Consider the following 18,567-nt stretch of genomic DNA (forward strand, 5'->3'; position numbering starts at 1 on the left):
CTTATGAGAATGTCAATTTGTGTGTGTAGACTTCATTCATTCATTCATTCATTCATTCATTCATTCTCCAACTACTTATGAAGCATCTAGAATATGCCAGGCACTGTGCTGGGAACTGGGGAATGAGAATAGATGACATAGTTTCTGCCTCTGGAAGCTTATTGTCTCCTGGGGAGACAGACAACTCCACGCGGACATTTGGGGTACAGTGTGGTAAGAGAACTGACAGGGGAGCACAGGTGACTGTGGGAGCACCTGGTGGGCACCTGAATCAGACTGGGGGAGCAAAGGCTGCTGTAAGTCCTTCCCTGGGACAGGACACCCTTAAGCTGAGTCTTGAAAGGTACATATGAGTGACTAAGGGGCAGAACTTTCACACGCAGAGAGAACTGACAAGGAAAGGGGTTAGAGGAGTAAACGTAACAGTGGGTCAGAGGACAGAGAGATTAGTGGGGGTGGAGTGGGGCCCAAAGAGGCAGATCCTCGAGGCCTGATACTTGCAGTGGGGCAGCGTGAACTTGCTCATGAAGAGGGGGTTGATGGCCATAGCTTCATCTTAGAGGTGCTTTCTGGCAGCAGCGGGGGGTAGTGGAGGCAGGTGGATTGCAGGGTCCAGATGTATCCCCCTGTTTATGAGGATGTACACACATGACTGTGTGTGTGTGTGTGTGTGTGTGTGTGTGTGTGTGTACATCTGGAGTCTGCACCAGGTGTGCCACCCACATGGACTTGTTTTCCACTCCCACCTTCTGGTCTTGGCAGCCCAGTGGGCTCAGGGGGATGGCTGTCCTGCCTCTGACTCATGAGTGAGTGCCATGACGGGGGAGCCGGTCAGGGGCTAGCCGGCAGGTGTTTCCTTGAGGGCTGTGGCCACACCCCTGTCCACGGGGCTGACAGTGAGGTGACCAGCAGGAGGGCAGGGAGGGAATGCTTCCTGCACCAACCATTGCTCTTGGACTGTGCTGCCCTGTCTGTGCAGAGTGCCCACTTCTCTGGGTAATACTGGGCTTTCCCAGGCCCATACATCTAGGGTGACAGACTGGTGACAGGCTGGGGGGTTGCCATATGTTAGCTCTTCCTTACTGGGTCTCCCCTCTCTGGCTACCCACTCTTCAAGGGCTGAACTCATATATTTTGATCTTAATTATCTAAAAATATGCTAAACTGTGCTGTCCTGCCTCTTAAAAATGTATGCCCAATCCAAAAACACACCCCATTCATCACATTTCTTTAGCTCTTAATGTGGGCCACAGGAAAGGAAGAAACATTTGGTTCTGTAATAGTATGGTCTGGGAACAGTACGATGAGTGATTATGTACTTAGAATTTAGGGTCCAGATTTCAACTCTATACTTACTTTCTGCATAAATTACTTACTCTCTGTGCCTCAGTTTCTTCATTCTTCAGACAGAAATAATAAGATCACATAGGATTAAATGTGTAGAGTGCTTAGAACAGTGTCCGATGTATAATACATGTTCAGCTCTAAACCTTAGCTATTATTATCTGGGTTTGAACCCTCTTAGGTTTAACCCTAACTCATTTGATGAAAAGTTGTGACCTCTTTGGGTCTCATCTGCAAAATGAAAGGTTGGCCAATCTTTTACTCCCAAGGAAGGACCAACACCTGTCCTCCACCAACTTGTTCTTGTCCTGACATGCATCTTTGGTTTTTTTTTTTTTTTTTTTTAAATTTTTTTTCAACGTTTATTTATTTTTGGGATAGAGAGAGACAGAGCATGAACGGGGGAGAGGCAGAGAGAGAGGGAGACACAGAATCGGAAATAGGCTCCAGGCTCTGAGCCATCAGCCCAGAGCCTGACGCGGGGCTCGAACTCCCGGACCGCGAGATCGTGACCTGGCTGAAGTCGGACGCTTAACTGACTGCGCCACCCAGGCGCCCCGCATCTTTGGTTTTAAAACATTCTGCTTGCCAAACTCCCTCTATTAGATGCTAACTACATGTCATCAGTGTTTCTGTTGACTTTTACAAAACATTAGGTATAGCTCCCAGTGCTCTTACTGAGAATGCCTGGATCAGGAGAGATGATATATGAGGGACCCCCCCCCCCCCGCCAACCCTTCCCTTCCAGTTTCACATACTGGCATCTCCACAGCAAGAAGCAAGTGCCTTCAGATACTTCTGATACTTCTGGTCCATAGAACAGAAGTTCTATGTAACCAAGTAACCAAGTTGATCCTGAACTAGAAAATGCTTCCTATTGGCTTTTGGAGAACCCTGAGGCCCTGGCATCAATGCCTTCCACAGTTATCATTCTGAGTAACACACATTCTAGCCAAGTTAAGAGAAGGGACTGTCCTGATTCTGACAGAGCTGCACCTAATATTTGGAAAATCCAAGAGTGAGCTATTGGGGCTGGGGAAGGACATTTTTAGGGTAATTGATGCTTTGGTCCGATGAATCCTCTGTGCTAGTGCTTTCCATATATTAGCTCTTTAAATTTTCATAATAATCTCCCAAGGCAGTTATTATCATCCACATTGACTAGATGATAAGACTATAGCTCAGAGATATGATTAGCCCAAGTTGAACCAGCTGGAAAATGACAGCACTGTTTAGTATTTCTTTCATGTATTAAATCGCATAATTCTTACTTTCCTTTGAAGCAGTAATGACGTCCATTTTATAGATGAGGAAACTGAGGCTTAGCCAAGTTAAGGGACTTTTTCAAAGTCACAGAACTAAATTTAGCCAAGTGGGAGTTGAATCCAACATTAATGCTCTTTCTTCCACAGCTGCTGGCAGCAAACTAGCTAGGAGGTGCCCCCACTTGGGCATCCAGGGGAAATCTGTGAGAAGGCATGAATCCTTGGTGGCTTTGTCAGGTGGGGTGGAAACTTACCTTGGATGTCATCATTGAACATGCAATACTTGTTGCGGTATTTGTTGAGCAGGCGGAAGGCATTGGCATTGGCAAAGTCTTCAAACTGGATGAGGCAATTTATTCCAAACCTGTGGGAAGGGAAAGGAAAGAACTCATGATTGTCTCCCCAAGGCCAGTCCCTGGCAGATCCCAACCTGCCCTGGGAGTGGGGAGGCACAGGACAGATGGTGGGGGGTGACGTGGCTCATTCAGTGGGGTTTTTGCCACTTGGATGGCTCCTGGACTCCCTGGCTCTGCTTTCCCCATTATGAATGAGGATGGGGAAGGGAGAGAGTAGGAACACGAGGCTTGGTGGGTCAGCTGAGCCCATATTTTTGTCTCTAATGTAGGCTGGTGGCTACCATGAGTTATGGATGGCAGACCCTGAGGGGTGATGGAAAGACTGAGATGGGGCCTGTGGCCATCTGAAATTCTAGCAGAAAGCTCACTACCCGCCCAAGTGCATGAAGAAACCTCAACTTTCCAACTCCTGGGGGGCCTGGAGAGCCTCTGCAGCCTTCAAACATCTCTCTGGGTGAGTCTTGATACCTGGAGTTCCTCCACTAACCAATGTGCAGGTATAGAACATCAGTTAGTGAGCTTGTTCAAAATACAGACCACCAGGCCCATCCTCCAGAGATTCTCACTTAGTGAGTTTGGGGCAGGGCTCATGAATGTATATATATATTTTCCTTCTGGCTTTCTTGTGGCATAATTGACAAAAATCACATATTTTAGATGTACAGTGGGATACTGTGATATACATTATGAAATGATTACCACAACCAAGCTAATTAACACATGCATCACCTCACAGCAACACCATGTTGTGTGTGTGTGTGGTGTGGATGTCTAAGAAAACTCTCTTAGCAAACTTCAAGTATACGACTCAGTAGGAACCATGAACTGTGGTCACCATGCTGAACAGGAATCTGCATCTTTATCAAGCACCCCAGATTGTTTGGATTCAAACAGTCTAGAGAACTCTGAGAAACAATGCCTGGGTGGGTGAAGACAATGCCCATTAAGCTGCCTGATGTGCCTTTTTAAAAACTATGCCACAACTGACTCCTAGATTTCACTCCTAGATTTCAAGGTCAGGGAAAGTTTGTCTTTCCTACAAAATGGCTGTATCTGTAACCCATTTTTCCTGTTGACATTGTGAGAAAGCTGAGAGTTCAGTTTTCTGCTCCTGGGCTGAAGGCAGCATCAGGCCAGCCTTTCTGCACACACCCTTCCCCTTACTCCATTCTTGCTTTTGATCGTCATTTTGATAGTTTTGATCTATTGTGTCTTTTCTTGGAAACAAGCATGACACAAATTATTAAAAATTACCTAATGCACAGACAAAAAAATTTCATCTCATGGGTCCATTTGTGTCGAATATTTAATTAAGTTCATGTTCATTGAGAAAAAGTGCCTTGATTGACCAGCCAGGAGTGTTGAAGCATGAGATGGAGAGAAGGGGTCTGTCACTCCCAACCTGGTGTGAACTACAGGCTTAGGACCAGTGTGGGACCAGCTGTGGAAAGAAAGATTTATGACCCTGCTAGAAAATGTGGGTGGGGCGCATACCTGGTGGGCTTCCTGTGCTACCCGGGGCATCTTTCCAATGAGGCTGTTGTCTATGATGGGTGAGTAGTCCTGAAATAGCCCAGAAACTTCTATTTCAACTTCATAATTTTGTGCCTGGCTTACCCCTATGGTAGAAATCCAGCAGCAGGTAAATATTTGCTCCTGTCATGGTCCTTCTGGAACCTTAGCAAGTTAAAGCTGTTGGTGGGGGGACTTGGAGGTGGGTTCATGTCATAGCGGCAGAAATGGAGAGGCTGTGACTTGCCATAGTCCAGTACTAAGAGTGCCGGGCATGGGTCAGCAGGCTTGTGGGCCTCACCTGGCTCTGAATGGTCTAACATCTATCCCTTCACTCCTTTATTCTGCCTCAGTTTTTCATCTGTCAATGGACACAGTAATATCTGCCTGGCCAACTTCAGTGGGCTGTTGTGAGGATGAAAAGCTGGGGTTATTCTGAAATTGTAAATTGCTAAGCACACATGTCATTTTGGCCACAATTCCTATTCATTCACAGAGCAAGTGCTGTTTGGGGTGGGGAAGGGGGCTCTCTGTATCTCCCAACCCACCATCCAGCCCCGTTCTCCTTTTACAGTGAATACAACTGAAAAATAAAACGTCCTATGCACAAATACGGTGCTATTCTTGCTGACCCAAAATTTACTGTGAATTTTTTTCCAGGGTGTGAATTTCAAGTATTTGGATTGGGAGGGGGACAGAATGTCTTTGGTTGCTGGTGACATTTTGCTATATATAATCCTCACAAGACTCCCAGTGTTGCTCCACGACTGGCCTGGAGCTAAAATGCTGAAAAGGTCAGATAACAAAGCAATGCGATGCACGTTCTTTTTCTTTCTGTCTCTCTTACACACACACGCACACACACACACTTGACCTTTAAGCAATACCAATCTGAGATAAAAATAAGGCAGAATTATAAATACCTTTGTTCAATGCACTACTACTCTTTCATATTAAATTCAGTTTTTTATGAGTAAATTTTTTTTACTTTTTATTTTTTACTTATTTTTTAATTCCAGTGTAGTTAACATACAGTGTTATATGAGTTGCAGGTGTACAATACAGTGATTCACCAATTCTATACATTACCCAGTGCTCATCATGAAACGTGTACTCTTAATCCCCTTCACCTGTTTTACCCATCCCCCCCACCTCCCTCTGATAACCATCAGTTTGTTCTCTATAGTTAAGTCTGTTTCTTGGTTTGTCTTTTTTCTCCCCCCTTTGTTTGTTTGCTTCATTTCTTAAATTCCACAGGAGTGAAATCATTTGGTATTTGTCTTTCTCTAGCTGGCTTATTTCACTTAGCATTATATTCTCTAGATCCATCCATGTTGTTGCAAATGGCAAGATTTCTTTTTTATGGCTGAGTAATACTGTATTGTGTATATATACTACATTTTTACTCATTCATCTATCGATGGACACTTGGGCTGCTTCCATGGTTTGGGCTATTGTAAATAACACTGCGATAAATACAGGGGTGCATATATCCCTTTGAATTAGTGTTTTCTTGTATTCTTTGTGTAAATACACAGTAGTGTGATTATAAGATAATAGGCTAGTTCTATTTTTAGTTTTTTGAGGACCCTCCAAACTGTCTTCCACAGTGGCCGCACCAGTTTGCATTCCCACCAACAGCATACGAGGGTTCCTTTTTCTCCACATTCTTGTCAATACTTGTTTCTTGAATTTTTGATCTAAACAATTCTGATAGATGTGACACGATATCTCAATGTTATTTTGGTTTGCATTTCCCTGATGATCAGTAATGTTGAGCATCTTTTCATTATCTGTTGGCCATATGTATGTCTTCTTTGGAGAAATGTCTGCTCATGCCTTTTGCCCATTTTTTTTACTTGGATTCTTTAGGTTTTTGGGTGTTGAGTTGTATAAGTTCTTTACACACTTAGCATGCTAACCCTTTATCAGACATGTCATTTACAAGTATCTTCTCCTATTCTGTAGGTTGTCTTTTAGTTTTGTTGGTTATTTCTTTTGCTATGCAGAGACTTTTATTTTGATATAGTCCCAATAGTTCATTTTTTGCTTTTCTTTCCCTTGCCTCAGGACACATATCTAGAAAGAGGTTGTTTCGGCTGATGTCAAAGAAATTACTGCTTATATTCTCTTCTAGGATTTTTATGGTTTCAGGTCTCACATTTAGGTCCCTAATGCATTTTGAGTTTATTTGTGTGTAGGTATAAGAAAGTGGTCCAATTTCATTCTTTTGCATGTTGCCTTCCAGTTTTTCCAACACCATTTGCTAAAGAGACTGTCTTTTTCTCTTTGCTTATTCTTGCTTCCTTTATTGAAGATTAACTGAACATTTAACTATGGGTTTATTTCTGGTCTTTCTATTCTGTTGATCTATGTGCCTATGGTTTGCCAGTACCATACTGTTTTGATTACTACAGTTTTGTAATATAACTTAAAATCTAGGATGGTGATACCTCCAGTTTTTTCTTTTTCAAGATGTCTTTGGCTATTTGGGATCTTTTGTGGTTCCATACAAATTTTAGGATTGTTTTTTCTAACTCTTTGAAAAATGAATATGCTATTGGTATTTTGTTAGGGATTTTATTAAATCTGTAGATGTTTTGGGTAGTGTAGCTATTTCAATAATATTTGTTCTTCCAGGGCATGAGCATAGAATGTCTTTCCATTTCTTTGTGTTGTCTTCAATTTCTTTCATCAATTTTATAGTTTTCAGAGTACAGGTCTTTCACCTCTTTGCATATCTATTACTGATTTTAATTTATGGTTACCACTAGGTTTATACATAACATCTTCTATATATAGCAGTCTATTTTAAGTTGATGGTAGCTTAAGTTTGAGCCTATTCTTTACTCCTTTCCCCACCACATTTCTGATATATGGTATCATACTCTTTTATTTTGTGCGTCTCTTGACTGATTTTTACAGATATACTTATTTTTACTGCTTTTGTGCTTCCTTTTTTTTTTTTTTTTATTTAACTCTTACTTACTGTCTTTCCTTTCCATGCAAAGAGTCCCCTTTAACATTTTTTGAAGGGCTGGTTTAGTGGTCACGAACTCCTTTAGCTTTTGCTTGTCTTGGAAACTCTTTACCTCTCCTTCTATTCTGAATGATAGTCTTGCTGGATAGAATATTCTTGGCTGCAGATTTTTCCCTTTCCACACTTTCAATATATCATGCCACTCCCTTCTGGCTTGGAAAATTTCTGCTTAAAAACCTCCTGATAGCCTTATGGGGTTTCCTTTTTATGTAACTGTCTTTCCTCTTGCTGCTTTAAATTTTTCGTTGTTGTTGTTTTTATTGCTTTTTGCCATTTTAATTACTATGCGTCTTGGTGTAGACCTCCTTGGGTTGATTTTGCTGGGGGAATCTTTGTGCCTCCTGGATCTGGATATCGATTTCCTTACCCAGATAGGAAAGTTTTCAGTTATTATTTCCTCAAGTAAATTTTCTGCCCCCTTTTCTCTCTTTTTAAATTTTATTTATTTAGTTTTTAGTAATCTCTATACCCAATATGGGGCTTGAACTCTCAATCCTGAAGTCAAGAGTTGCATGCTCTTCCAACTGAGCCAGCCAGCCCCCTTCCCCCCATCTTCACTTTCTCTCTTTTCTTCTTCTGGAATCCCTATAATGTAAATGCTATCATGCTTAAAGGAGTTTCTGAGTTCCCTAAGTCTATTCTCATTTTGCATGATTTTTTTCTCTCATTTTCTCGTTTTGATTACTTTCCCTTACTCTGTCCTCCAGGTTACTAATATGTTCCTTTGCTTCCTGTAGCCTGCCATTTTATTCCTTCTGGTGTATTTTTAATTTCACCTATTGTGCTCTTCATCTCTGGTTCTTTTTTATGTTTTCTTTTTCTTTGTTAAGGGTTTCATGAGGTCCTCCACTCTTTTCTCAAGTCCAGTGAGTATCTTTATAATCATTGCTTTAAATTCTCTATCAGGCATCTTATCTATTTTGCCTGGGTGTCTTGCTGTGGTTTTGTCCTGTTCTTTTATTTGGGCCATATTCCTGTTTCCTGTGTATTAGAAAAAGTCAGCTACATCTTCTGCTCTGTGAAAGTAATAGCCTTATGAAGAAGAGGTCCTTTAGTGCCATGCAGTGCAGTGTCCTCTGTTCATCAGAACCTGGTGCTTCAGGGTTGTCTCCTGTGTGTGTTGTGTGTGCCCTGCTGTTGAGTCCTGGCTGCCTTTTTTCCATCAGTCCAGTCATCTGCAGAGGCTCTGACTATTGTAGGCAGAGTTTGGTCCCTGGCCCAGGTGGGGCATGCAGTTTTAATAAGGTGGGGCCACTGCTGGGACCAGGGCTTCAGGGTGTGGTGTGCAGTTTTAACAATGTGAGCCTTGGGCTTCCACAGAGTCTACAGCCATCACCATAGGGACAGAGGCCCTGCAAAAGCCCAAGTCCAGAGAAATGGTGTTGGCAAGATTTGTGCAGGTATTCTGGGGGAGGGGGACTGCAGTGCCTGGACTGAGGCAAGGGTGACTGGGAAGGGTAGATCTGCAAAAGTGAGGGGGAGCAGGGCTTGGCATACACAAGTTAGGTAGTGAATGTTGCCACTGTGCTGGTTCCCATAGGTGGTTATATGTTTATGCTAGGGGGTGGGGAAGGGAGATGGAGCTGGTTAGCTCCTTTGTTCCTGGGAAGTCCCTCTGGGAGACCTGCCCCTCCAAGACCTGCTCTGAGATGTGTAAAAAAAAAAATTCCCTCATGTTTACCCCAGGCGTTTTCAGACTGCTGCTTCTATGGGGGCTGTTTGTAGAGCTTTTTAAGTGCAGGGACTCAGCTTCCTATTGCCCTTTGGGCTCTTGGAGAGCTGAGCCTTCTGATTTTTAAAACTCCAAGTTTTAAGTCTTGCTATCTGTAAGAACTCATGAAATTTGGCCCCTCTCACTTTCAAAGCCAAATGTTTTGGGGATTTGTTGTCCCTGTGCTAGCTCCTTGGTGTGGTAGTCTATTTCTCTCCCTCTTCAAAGCTCCCTCTGTCCATGGGTGGCCTTGGTCCATTTAGATCCCCACTGGGTGTCCACCCTTCCTACTGTCTTCGATGTGGCCTCTTCTCTACCTTTAGTTGCGGAGTTTGTTCTTCTAGTCTTCAGGTCCTTTTCTGGGTTATTTGCACTGACACGAGTGTTTTCTAGTTGTATCCACAGGATGAGGTGAGCTTAGAGTCCTCTTACTACACCATCTTGGCCCCCTCCTACATTCAGTTTTACATAAGGGAACATCCCCAGTGAGCAATTTGATGAAATAGAGTAAAATTTCATTAATTCAGGTCACTTTAATCCTAACTTGGAATTGCACAAAATGTGCAGTGTGCTATGTGAATTGTCCATCTGATAACCTAGACTTAGTTCCCACACCTCCTTGGATTTAAGGACCTCCAGAACTCCTGTCCACCTCAGATACCCATCCACATGGCTACTCCTTGGACCTTTCTTCACCAGGAACCACTCCTACTCCAGAATGTCATACTGTCTATATTGGTTTCTGACAGCCTGTCCTTCGCCTTCCTCATTCCTACTGCACCTTACACCTGTTCTTTGTCTCCATTGAGACCTTTGGGCCCTTAACCATTTTCTTCCAGTCTCTCAGTCCCTCATGGCTTTTCATAAAACCCAACCACTGGCTGGTGTGAACCAAAGGTGGCTACTTCAGTTGTTCTCAACATCATCCATCCATCCATCCATCTGTCCATTCACCCATCCCAAAGCATCACTGAGCACCTATGAAAAGGTGATACTTGAGTTGTTCAATAAATGTTTAGGAAGGGGTGGATATATGAAAGAGTTGGTAGAGATTTAGTTGGCCTGCTAACTTGTTAATCTAATTAAAAGCCCTTAAGATAAACACAAAATTTCAAAGTGAAAATTTAAATGGTCTAGGTGAAAAAAATTTGTTCTCATTTCATCCATATACGTTCAAATACAGGTAATGGACCAAAACACCAATTTAAACGTTAATTGTAATTGCCTTACATATTACTTAAAATGCGCTACTACTAACAACAGTAACACAAAGAGCTAAAGTTTATTGAGTGCTTATTCCCCTCTGGGCATCACGCTGAGCTATTTACCATACATTATCTCAATTAATTTTCGTATGACTTAATGAAGTAGGTGCTGTTTCAGAGAAGGAATCCTGAGCTACAGATGTGAAGTTATTTGCCCAGGGGTTATAAACTCTACTGCAGGTGCAAACTGGTGGAGCTGGAATCTGAATCCAGCTCTATCTGACTCTAGAACTTATCTTCATAGCAATATGATGCCTTTAACTCAACCTTAACAGCAGTGTGATTTTGTAAAAGATACAACTAAATAGATAATAATGTTGGATTTCTTTCTCTCTTGAGAAAGACGGGGCCGTGTGGTAAGAAAACACTCAACTGGGTAACAGGAAAACCGTGTTCTCTGTCTCTGACAGAAGCTCTGCATCTTGGGTGAGTCTCTCTCTCTCTGGGTCTCAGTTTCCTGCTCTGAGTGGTGGAGCTGTAGCATGAGCTACTTAATGGACAGTTGGGGTAGAAACACTATGAGCTTCACTCAGATTTTTCTAGAAGTCTAGAGTAGGGAGGTTTGACCATTCTCAGGAAGAGCAACATGTGTCAGGAAAAGCTGAAGAGTGAGTCTTTCAGAGTCTGTTTTGAGCCGAGACACAGCTAAACGAACCAGCTAAATGAACAGGGCTGAGGCAGGTACCCTCCAGGTAGTGTGGCTGGAGCAGAGGAACCCTAAGAAGGGTACCTATTCAGGCACACTATTCAGGGGGCTGGGCAGCTTTCTGATTTTAGTGCTGGCAGCCTCTTGCTGACCTTTCTTCCTGCTGGAAGCTGCCCCTCACCGGGGAGGCTCCTGCTGGTCTGTCCCCTTCTGCACTTTTGAACTCTTCACCCTGAAGCCCTGGCAGGGGCTGAGGAATATCTGATGCCTCTCCAGGGGAGAATTCCTGCAATGGAGAAAGAGGCACCTCCCCAAGCCACACACGGAGCTGCCCAGACTTTTCCACCTTAGGGACTCAGCTGGGAAATGGCCTTGGAGCTGCCAGGGAAGGCATTCCAAGGCCAGGGTTCACTTAAAGTCCCAAGGATGATGGATGGCTGTTCAATTCCACCCCCAGTGCTCAGGCAAGTGGAAGCCTGAAAATGGCAACCTGTCTCTAGGAACCCTAGTGAGCTTTGTATGACAGTGGACGAGACCCAGGCCAAGACTGACAGAACCAGGTACTTGCCATCTGGGATGCAGCCACCCCAGGATAAGGAGATTCTGAGGTGGATGCTCTGTCCATCCCCCCAGCAAGCTGATGGAATGTTGTGTGAGGGACGTGGTGAGAGGAGAACATTACTGGCTCTGTAGACCTGGTTTCTCTGTTCCGGAGGTCAGGACCTGTCATTCTTTCAAATACCTGGGTCCAACCTCTTTCAGGCCTGAATAAACACAAGGGACCTGAGAGGAGCAGGTGAATTTGCTCAGCCTGTCTTCAAACCAAATGACCAAAAGCAACATATGTATTTCCAGGGGAACCCTCTCTGCTCACCCAACAAACCCACACATACAACATTCTCACAGCAGAGTGCTCAGTAAGCACATTAGCTGTCACCTAGTGGAAAGCTATGTCTTTGATTTATTTTTTCCTTCCAGGAACTACAGCTAACAGAATTATGAAAGCTCTTGGTCTTTTTAAAAAATTTATATATTCCATTAAACTCTAGTCTCTTGAGAGGTTCTCAGAAAGTTTCTGTGGCTAAATATGTTTGAGAAACTCTGAATGTTACATATAGTATAATGCAGTGTATGTTGAAGGCTCTGAAAAATCCTGCATTGAGACACCTGTTTAACCCAGCATTTTTTACACTTATCTGACTAGAGACCTTACCCTGTGTCCCACCCTCCCCACCTATGTGTGGCAGAGAACATGCTGACAGACACAAGTCTCCACACAAAGAACTCTGTACCAGGTAGGGCTGGGTGAATTCAGAGCAAGGTCATCTCTCCCTGGGATTACTGCAATTGTCTCTTCTGGCATGGATCCTATAATAACTAATCTCACCCCCTCCACGTTTATTTCCCTTCCCCCAATCTATCCTCCCTATCTTTCTAAGCACAAATCTGTGCAGAACACTTAGTTTTTGAAAATCCATATGGGGCTCCCACCGCCCTTGGGATTATGTCCAAACTCCTTGGCTGGTATTCACTTTGGCCCCAACCTTAATGCCTGAACCCTGCCCATGTCTTCCCATACCCTAGACACATCCTGCTGTCTTTCAGTTATTGTGGGTCCTTGCACAGCTCTGTGTTTTTGCTCAAGGGCCTAGCAGGCCCCCTCTCACCCAGGCCAACTCGTACTCAAACTGTAAGGCCCAGCTTAAATGTCACCTCTTCTGGGAAGGCTTTCTTGTCATGTTGCTTTCCCTATTCTCAGGGTAGTACTAACTCTCTTCCTCTCTGGACTTCCATGACACTCTGGGTAGATCTTTATCACAGCCTATGTACCACATTGCATCGCAACTATTTATTGACATTTCAGCTTCAATTACTAAAGAAATGTATCCAGCAGGGTATTCTCTTTGTGTCAGGAACCATCCTAGGTATGACATAAGAATTCAATTTAGCAAACATGTCTAAGTGCCCACGGTGAACAAGGGACCACCGTACGTTACCAGATTATAGAGGCAAACGCAAGGATCTCACAGTCTGATGGGGACGCAAAAAGATAAAGCAGTTGCAGCACACTGTGGTGAGGGTAATGGTAAAGGTACATGCTAGGTATGTGGGAGGCCTCCAAGGGAGCAGGCAGGTCTGCTGGAGGGAAAGGCAGTGAGGGCTTCGCAGGTGTGGCCCGAAGGAGGAGCAGAGGTTCACCGGCAGACTGCGGTGGGGCAGGGGAGGAAGAAAGGTGTCTCAGGCACATGCATGTGGAATGAGAGGAGGGGGCCTTCCGGGGGCTGCACGAAAATAAACAGAGCTGGAGCCTGGGTGGGGCCTGGGGAGGAAGGGAGGTAGTCGGGGGAGATAGCACAGCAGCTGCCATAGGAGCCACGTGACAGGCCGTGGTCAGGAGTGTCAGATGTCGCCAGGATGTCAAGTGAGAAGGGGATCTCGAAGTGTCTGTGGGAGCTGGCGTTTAGATGGTCATTCACGACCTTTTCCAGACTACCTGTACGAGAGTGGTGGAGGGGGATCAGACTGCAGAGGGCTGAAAGGTAAATGGGGAGGAAATGTCAGTGATTATGCATTTCAAGAAGGTTGGCTATGAAGTAGGGAAAGGATGACAGCCTTTGGGGGATGAGGGACTGAAGGATTCATTTTTAAAAAATGTTTATTTATTTGGGGGGGGAGGTGTGAGAGAGAGAGAAAGAGAGAGCAGGGGAGAGGCAGAGACAGAGGGAGAGAGAATCCCAAGCAGGCTCTGTGCTGTCAGTACAGAGCTGGACACAGGGCTTGATCCCATAAACCATGAGATCATGACCTGAGCTGAAATTAAGAGTTGGACACTTACCAACTGAGCCACCCAGGTGCCCCAAGACGGATTCATTTTTGAGATGGGGCTGTCCCTATGAAGTAAGGGAGATAGCGTGGAGGAGAGGTGAGAGAGGAGTGATGGGGGAGGTCCCAGGGAAATGGGGGAGGTAGGAGCCAGAGTCCAGTTAGAGCCTGGAGAAGACATGGTCCCTCCCTCCAGGACCTTGCAGCCAGTGGAAGGATGGACACAAAGCCCTCACACCACAGCCCCACCACAGATACGCCTGAGGGAATGACTCACTCTGCTGCGGCAGGAGTTGGGAAGGGATTCACAAGCATGATGGGGAAAGTATCCTGTAGGTGAGGAAACTGGAAACCATGGATTGGAGAAGGTGGGAATACTGAGCCTGGAAAAGAGAAAGCCAAGGGGAACGAGGCATAATGATTTTCTTCAAAGACTTGAAGGCCTGTTCTGTGGACAAGGAATAATATAGTAGACTTATTTTATGTGGCCTTGGAGGAAAAAGTAGAGCCAACAGGTGGAAGTCAGCAAGACACAAATTCCAGTGATATATAAGGTAGAGATTTCAAGCGCTGGGTCACTGGAAGGGATTCTGTAGTCACTGAAATGCCACTTGGCACGGAAGTTGTGGAAGGAACTCCAGCCAGGAGGTGCGGGCGGACCTCTAAGGTCCTTCCCTTCCTAGGTCTGGCACCGGGAGATCCCCCCGGTGTGCTGGGCTCTGGCAGCCAGACTGGCGGGCTCCTATAGCTGGCATTCTGGCCTAATGGGGAAAATTCCCATCAAGTAACAAGACAGTCACAGGAAGCAGTGATTTTCTAAGCAAAAGTACCAGAATAATGTGGCAATTCCTCAGTCACTGCTCTGATGGCCACCCCTGGCCAGACAGAAAACACTTCAGGAACAATTTGGATTTCCTCCTCAATTTCCCAGTTTGTCTGAGTTCCTGGGCAAGCACAAAAATGGCGCCAGAAATCCCATTGTGGAAAGAGGATGGTGGCTGATCTGCTGACCTCTTGACCTCTTAAAGGTCAGAGGTCAGTACTGGATTTCTCTTCTAGGGCACAGCATCTCACTCCTTAACCTTCTGCTCAGAAAGCCTGTGCACTTTTCCCAGCAACCAAATTGCTGGCCGGCTCAGGGGTGTCAGCATTTCCACCAGCTCTGGTCTGCCCACAGGCTGTACATTTTAGTTGTCGTAAAGCTGCTGATGTTCCATGAAGCTTCTCTGATTAGTGTGGCTCATTCCGATCTCTCTCTGCAGGTGTACCTACTCCATTACCTGTACCATACAGTCTGCCCTGCAGTCACAGCTCCAACCTTCTAAGAGTCTCAACTGCCTCTCATAGACCTGGCTAAATTCTACCCTAATTATGACAGTTAGTTGGGGGTGGAAGATAGTAAGACTGGAAATCCCAGTCTGTGTTTGTGGGCTTTCTGGATGGAAGTGAGGCACAGCTGGGGAGGTTCCCCCTCCAGGAAAGACTAAGCTAGGTTAGGGGACAGACGAGATCAAAGCAGCATGAAGCAGTGTCCTTGAGGACAGGGGAAAAGTCTTATTTGCCATTGTTTGACACAAAAGCTGAAGAAGGAGCGCTGACCCCCTTTGCTGCTTCCAGCTCTGGACAAGTCAGCTTCAGATACCCGTGTTAGAAGACCCAACAAACATGCTGCTGTGTGCCCAGTGCCCTGTGCTTGCCTGGCTCAGTAAGTGTCATGAACACATGGAAGCAGGAATGACTGAATGCCAGAGAACAGTCCCTCCACACGAGTGCCCCACTGTACACATCGGTATGACATCAGCTCCCCTTGGAGCCACGCGCTCCTCTGAGACCACAGCAAGGTATCTCTCTGTCACCTTAGTTCAGGCCATTCCCTTGAACTCGAGGGTCGAGTTAACACAAATAAGGCCACTAGTGGAGGACATTCCCAGCCAGGCGGGAAGAGCAGGCAGCAGAGGGTCAGTAGTAAATGACCTCAGGTTTTGGAGTCATATACGTTTGAGGTGAGCCCAAACTCTTGTTAATTTCTAGCCCGGTGATTTTGGACAAGTTACTTGACCTCTCTGAGCCTCAGTTTCTCTATCCCTAAAGGTTGCTGTGATAATTAAATGTAAAGCACCCCAGCACGGAGTAGGTGCTCTGTAAAAGTGAGTTGCTAGCTCTTTTCTGGGAAGAAGGCCATAACTTTTAAATCCAACCAAACGTCCCAAGTGCTCTGACCACTGTATTCCCCCTACCAGCCTTGAAGGACACTGCAGGCAGGGCCATTAAATAGGCACACATTAAATCTATACAACTCAATAGTAATTATTTGAGCATCTTTCTTTTTTTCCCTAGTTGATTATAAACTCTTTCAGAGCAAAGGATATTTCTGACTTACCACTATGTTCAATAAATGTTTCCTCTGAATGAATGTACAGATAAATACATGAATAAATAAACAGGTGCTGCCTTGGACTATTTTTCTGATTATTTTATGTGTCCATGTTACAATCTTAGGAAGAACTGACTTCTTTGGGATGGGTGTGCACTTTGTACTGGCCACACTCTGGGGCACAGAGAAGGAAATGATAAAGGCTGAAGAAAGGAAATGTGGAAGAAATTTCATGAATTAAGTGAAGGAGAGGAAACAACTGGAGAGGTTCCCCTTAATTTCCCACTGCTTTTATCATTATATGACCATAGGGAAATAATTTTCTTCCTGGGTCCCAGTTTCCCCACTTATGAAGTGCCAGACTTGGATCAAGTGTACAGGTTGTTTCTTGTTCTGGGGTTCTAAGACTGTGGGATTACAGTCCTAGGGAGGGAAATGGGAAAATGAGGGAAGACATAGATTGAACCGCAGAAGGCATCCTAAAATTCATTATATGTGAAAATAATGAGTACTGACTGTCTCTGCTGAGAACGACTCAGAAAGGGAACACTCCCTTGAAACATCATTATCAGGGCTGGGAGCGAACAATTATGCTTTTTACAATCTCTTAAAATTAAGATGAAATCTTGAAAATTTCTTTGTAGTCCAGATGTCACATGCTTTTCCTTTGTTTGTATCATTTTAAAACCACCGGGAGAAGCTTAGAGCCAAAGAGCCTCAGCTTTTCCCTTGGGGGCTGAGTGCATGAGGTAGACTTGTACTTTACGAAAAACCCTGGAGGGGGCGCCCAGCTCTGGTGAGTGATGGGGCAATAGGACCACCATTAAAGAAGGAAGAATCAAGAAGTGCCAGATAGCTGACCCAGATGCTGGAGAATTTTCCCATCACAAAAAAGAAATGATAATTAAGTGATGTGATAGCTAACCCTATGGTGCATACTGCAATACACACACGCACACACACACACATATACACACACATACAATCAACAGGTTGTTTACCCTAAATGGACACTATAGGTCAATTATATCTCAATGAAAAATAAAAAACAAAGAAGGTGCTTCCCTCACTGCTGGTAGCTATGGAGTTTTGAAAATGAGAGTTGATGGCTGGTTCCTCCAGAGCCCCCCTTCTGGTGAGGATGGGTGGGTCACTAACCATGCCCTAGAACAAGCCGGAGAGAAAAGACAGGAGTATGCTAAGTAGGATAGTTTCCAAAAGACCTTCCTCCCATTTATCTTCCCTGACGACCGTATCAAGAAGGTGTCTGGATTATGTTGAACGGTCTTTCATGTAAAATAACAGAAACAGAAAGTATCCAAGTTAGAGGGTGGGTTCTGGAGTTAGACCACTTCAGTTCACAGCTTGGCTCCACCATTTACCGGATGTGTGATCTTGGACAAGCTCCCTAACCTTTCTGTGCCTCGGTTTCCTCATATGTAAACTGTGCATTCAGCACATGTTTATTGAAAATCCACAGCATAGTCAGCATTGTTCTGGGTGCTTGAGGGGTAGCAGTGAACAGAAGAGTCAAAGATCCCTCCCTTGGAACTTCTATTTTAGTGGGACAGGACAATAATTGTTATCTACCTAATAGGACTACTGTAGTAAATGACTTAATGTAAGTGAGTTGCTTTGTTGTCTAGAAGAGCCTAGGTTAGCCTAGCATTGAATTCACCAAAGGGAGAAGAGTGATATTGTTGCTTGCTTCTTTCTTTCTTTAGTGGACTGTTTTTTTTTTTTTTGTTTTGTTTTGTTTTTTTTAACATAAGGAACTATTTATGGGCAACAATCAGCTGCTTAACTCATTATAAAACAATTCATTATTTTTTCTAATCACAAAACAGATGCCTGTCCACAATCAAATGTTACAGAAATGGATGCCTTGGAAAGAAAACACCCCTGGCAACTGCATCCCTTAACTGTAGTCACTGTTCACAGCTTGCTGTAGAAGCATCCAGATAGTTTTTTCTTTTTAGAAAAAACTTGATGAAATCATTTGTTTTTCAGAATTTTTACCAGTTATCTAACTTATGAAAAAGCAATCTGGTTAAGCCTAATAAAATAAATCTGATAGAATAAGAAAAAACTGTGTGTGAATGAACACAATACAGAGAAAGAGAAAATGAGAATTAGTAATGTACTGTGCTATGGATTGTTTGGAATTGCTATATCCCCTCTGGCATGGAGAGATGAGGCTTGGACTTGGGGGCTCTGGGCTTATCCATCCT

General features: G+C 44.3%; 1 protein-coding gene across 3 annotated transcripts in view; it reads right to left on the reverse strand.

Annotated features, from left to right (window-relative positions):
• ME3 (malic enzyme 3) overlaps positions 1-18,567 on the reverse strand; it is a 193,403-nt gene that overhangs the window by 20,342 nt on the left and 154,494 nt on the right. For all 3 annotated transcript variants that reach the window (XM_086678527.1, XM_086678526.1, XM_086678528.1), the window contains one exon: positions 2,864-2,973. In XM_086678527.1, coding sequence (XP_086534653.1) covers positions 2,864-2,973 — 110 coding nt within the window. The remainder of the gene's footprint in view (positions 1-2,863; positions 2,974-18,567) is intronic.

The sequence above is a fragment of the Puma concolor genome, chromosome D1, assembly GCF_028749965.1.
Source record: "Puma concolor isolate L17-30 chromosome D1, mPumCon1.1.hap2, whole genome shotgun sequence".
NCBI classification, from domain to species: Eukaryota; Metazoa; Chordata; class Mammalia; order Carnivora; family Felidae; genus Puma; species Puma concolor.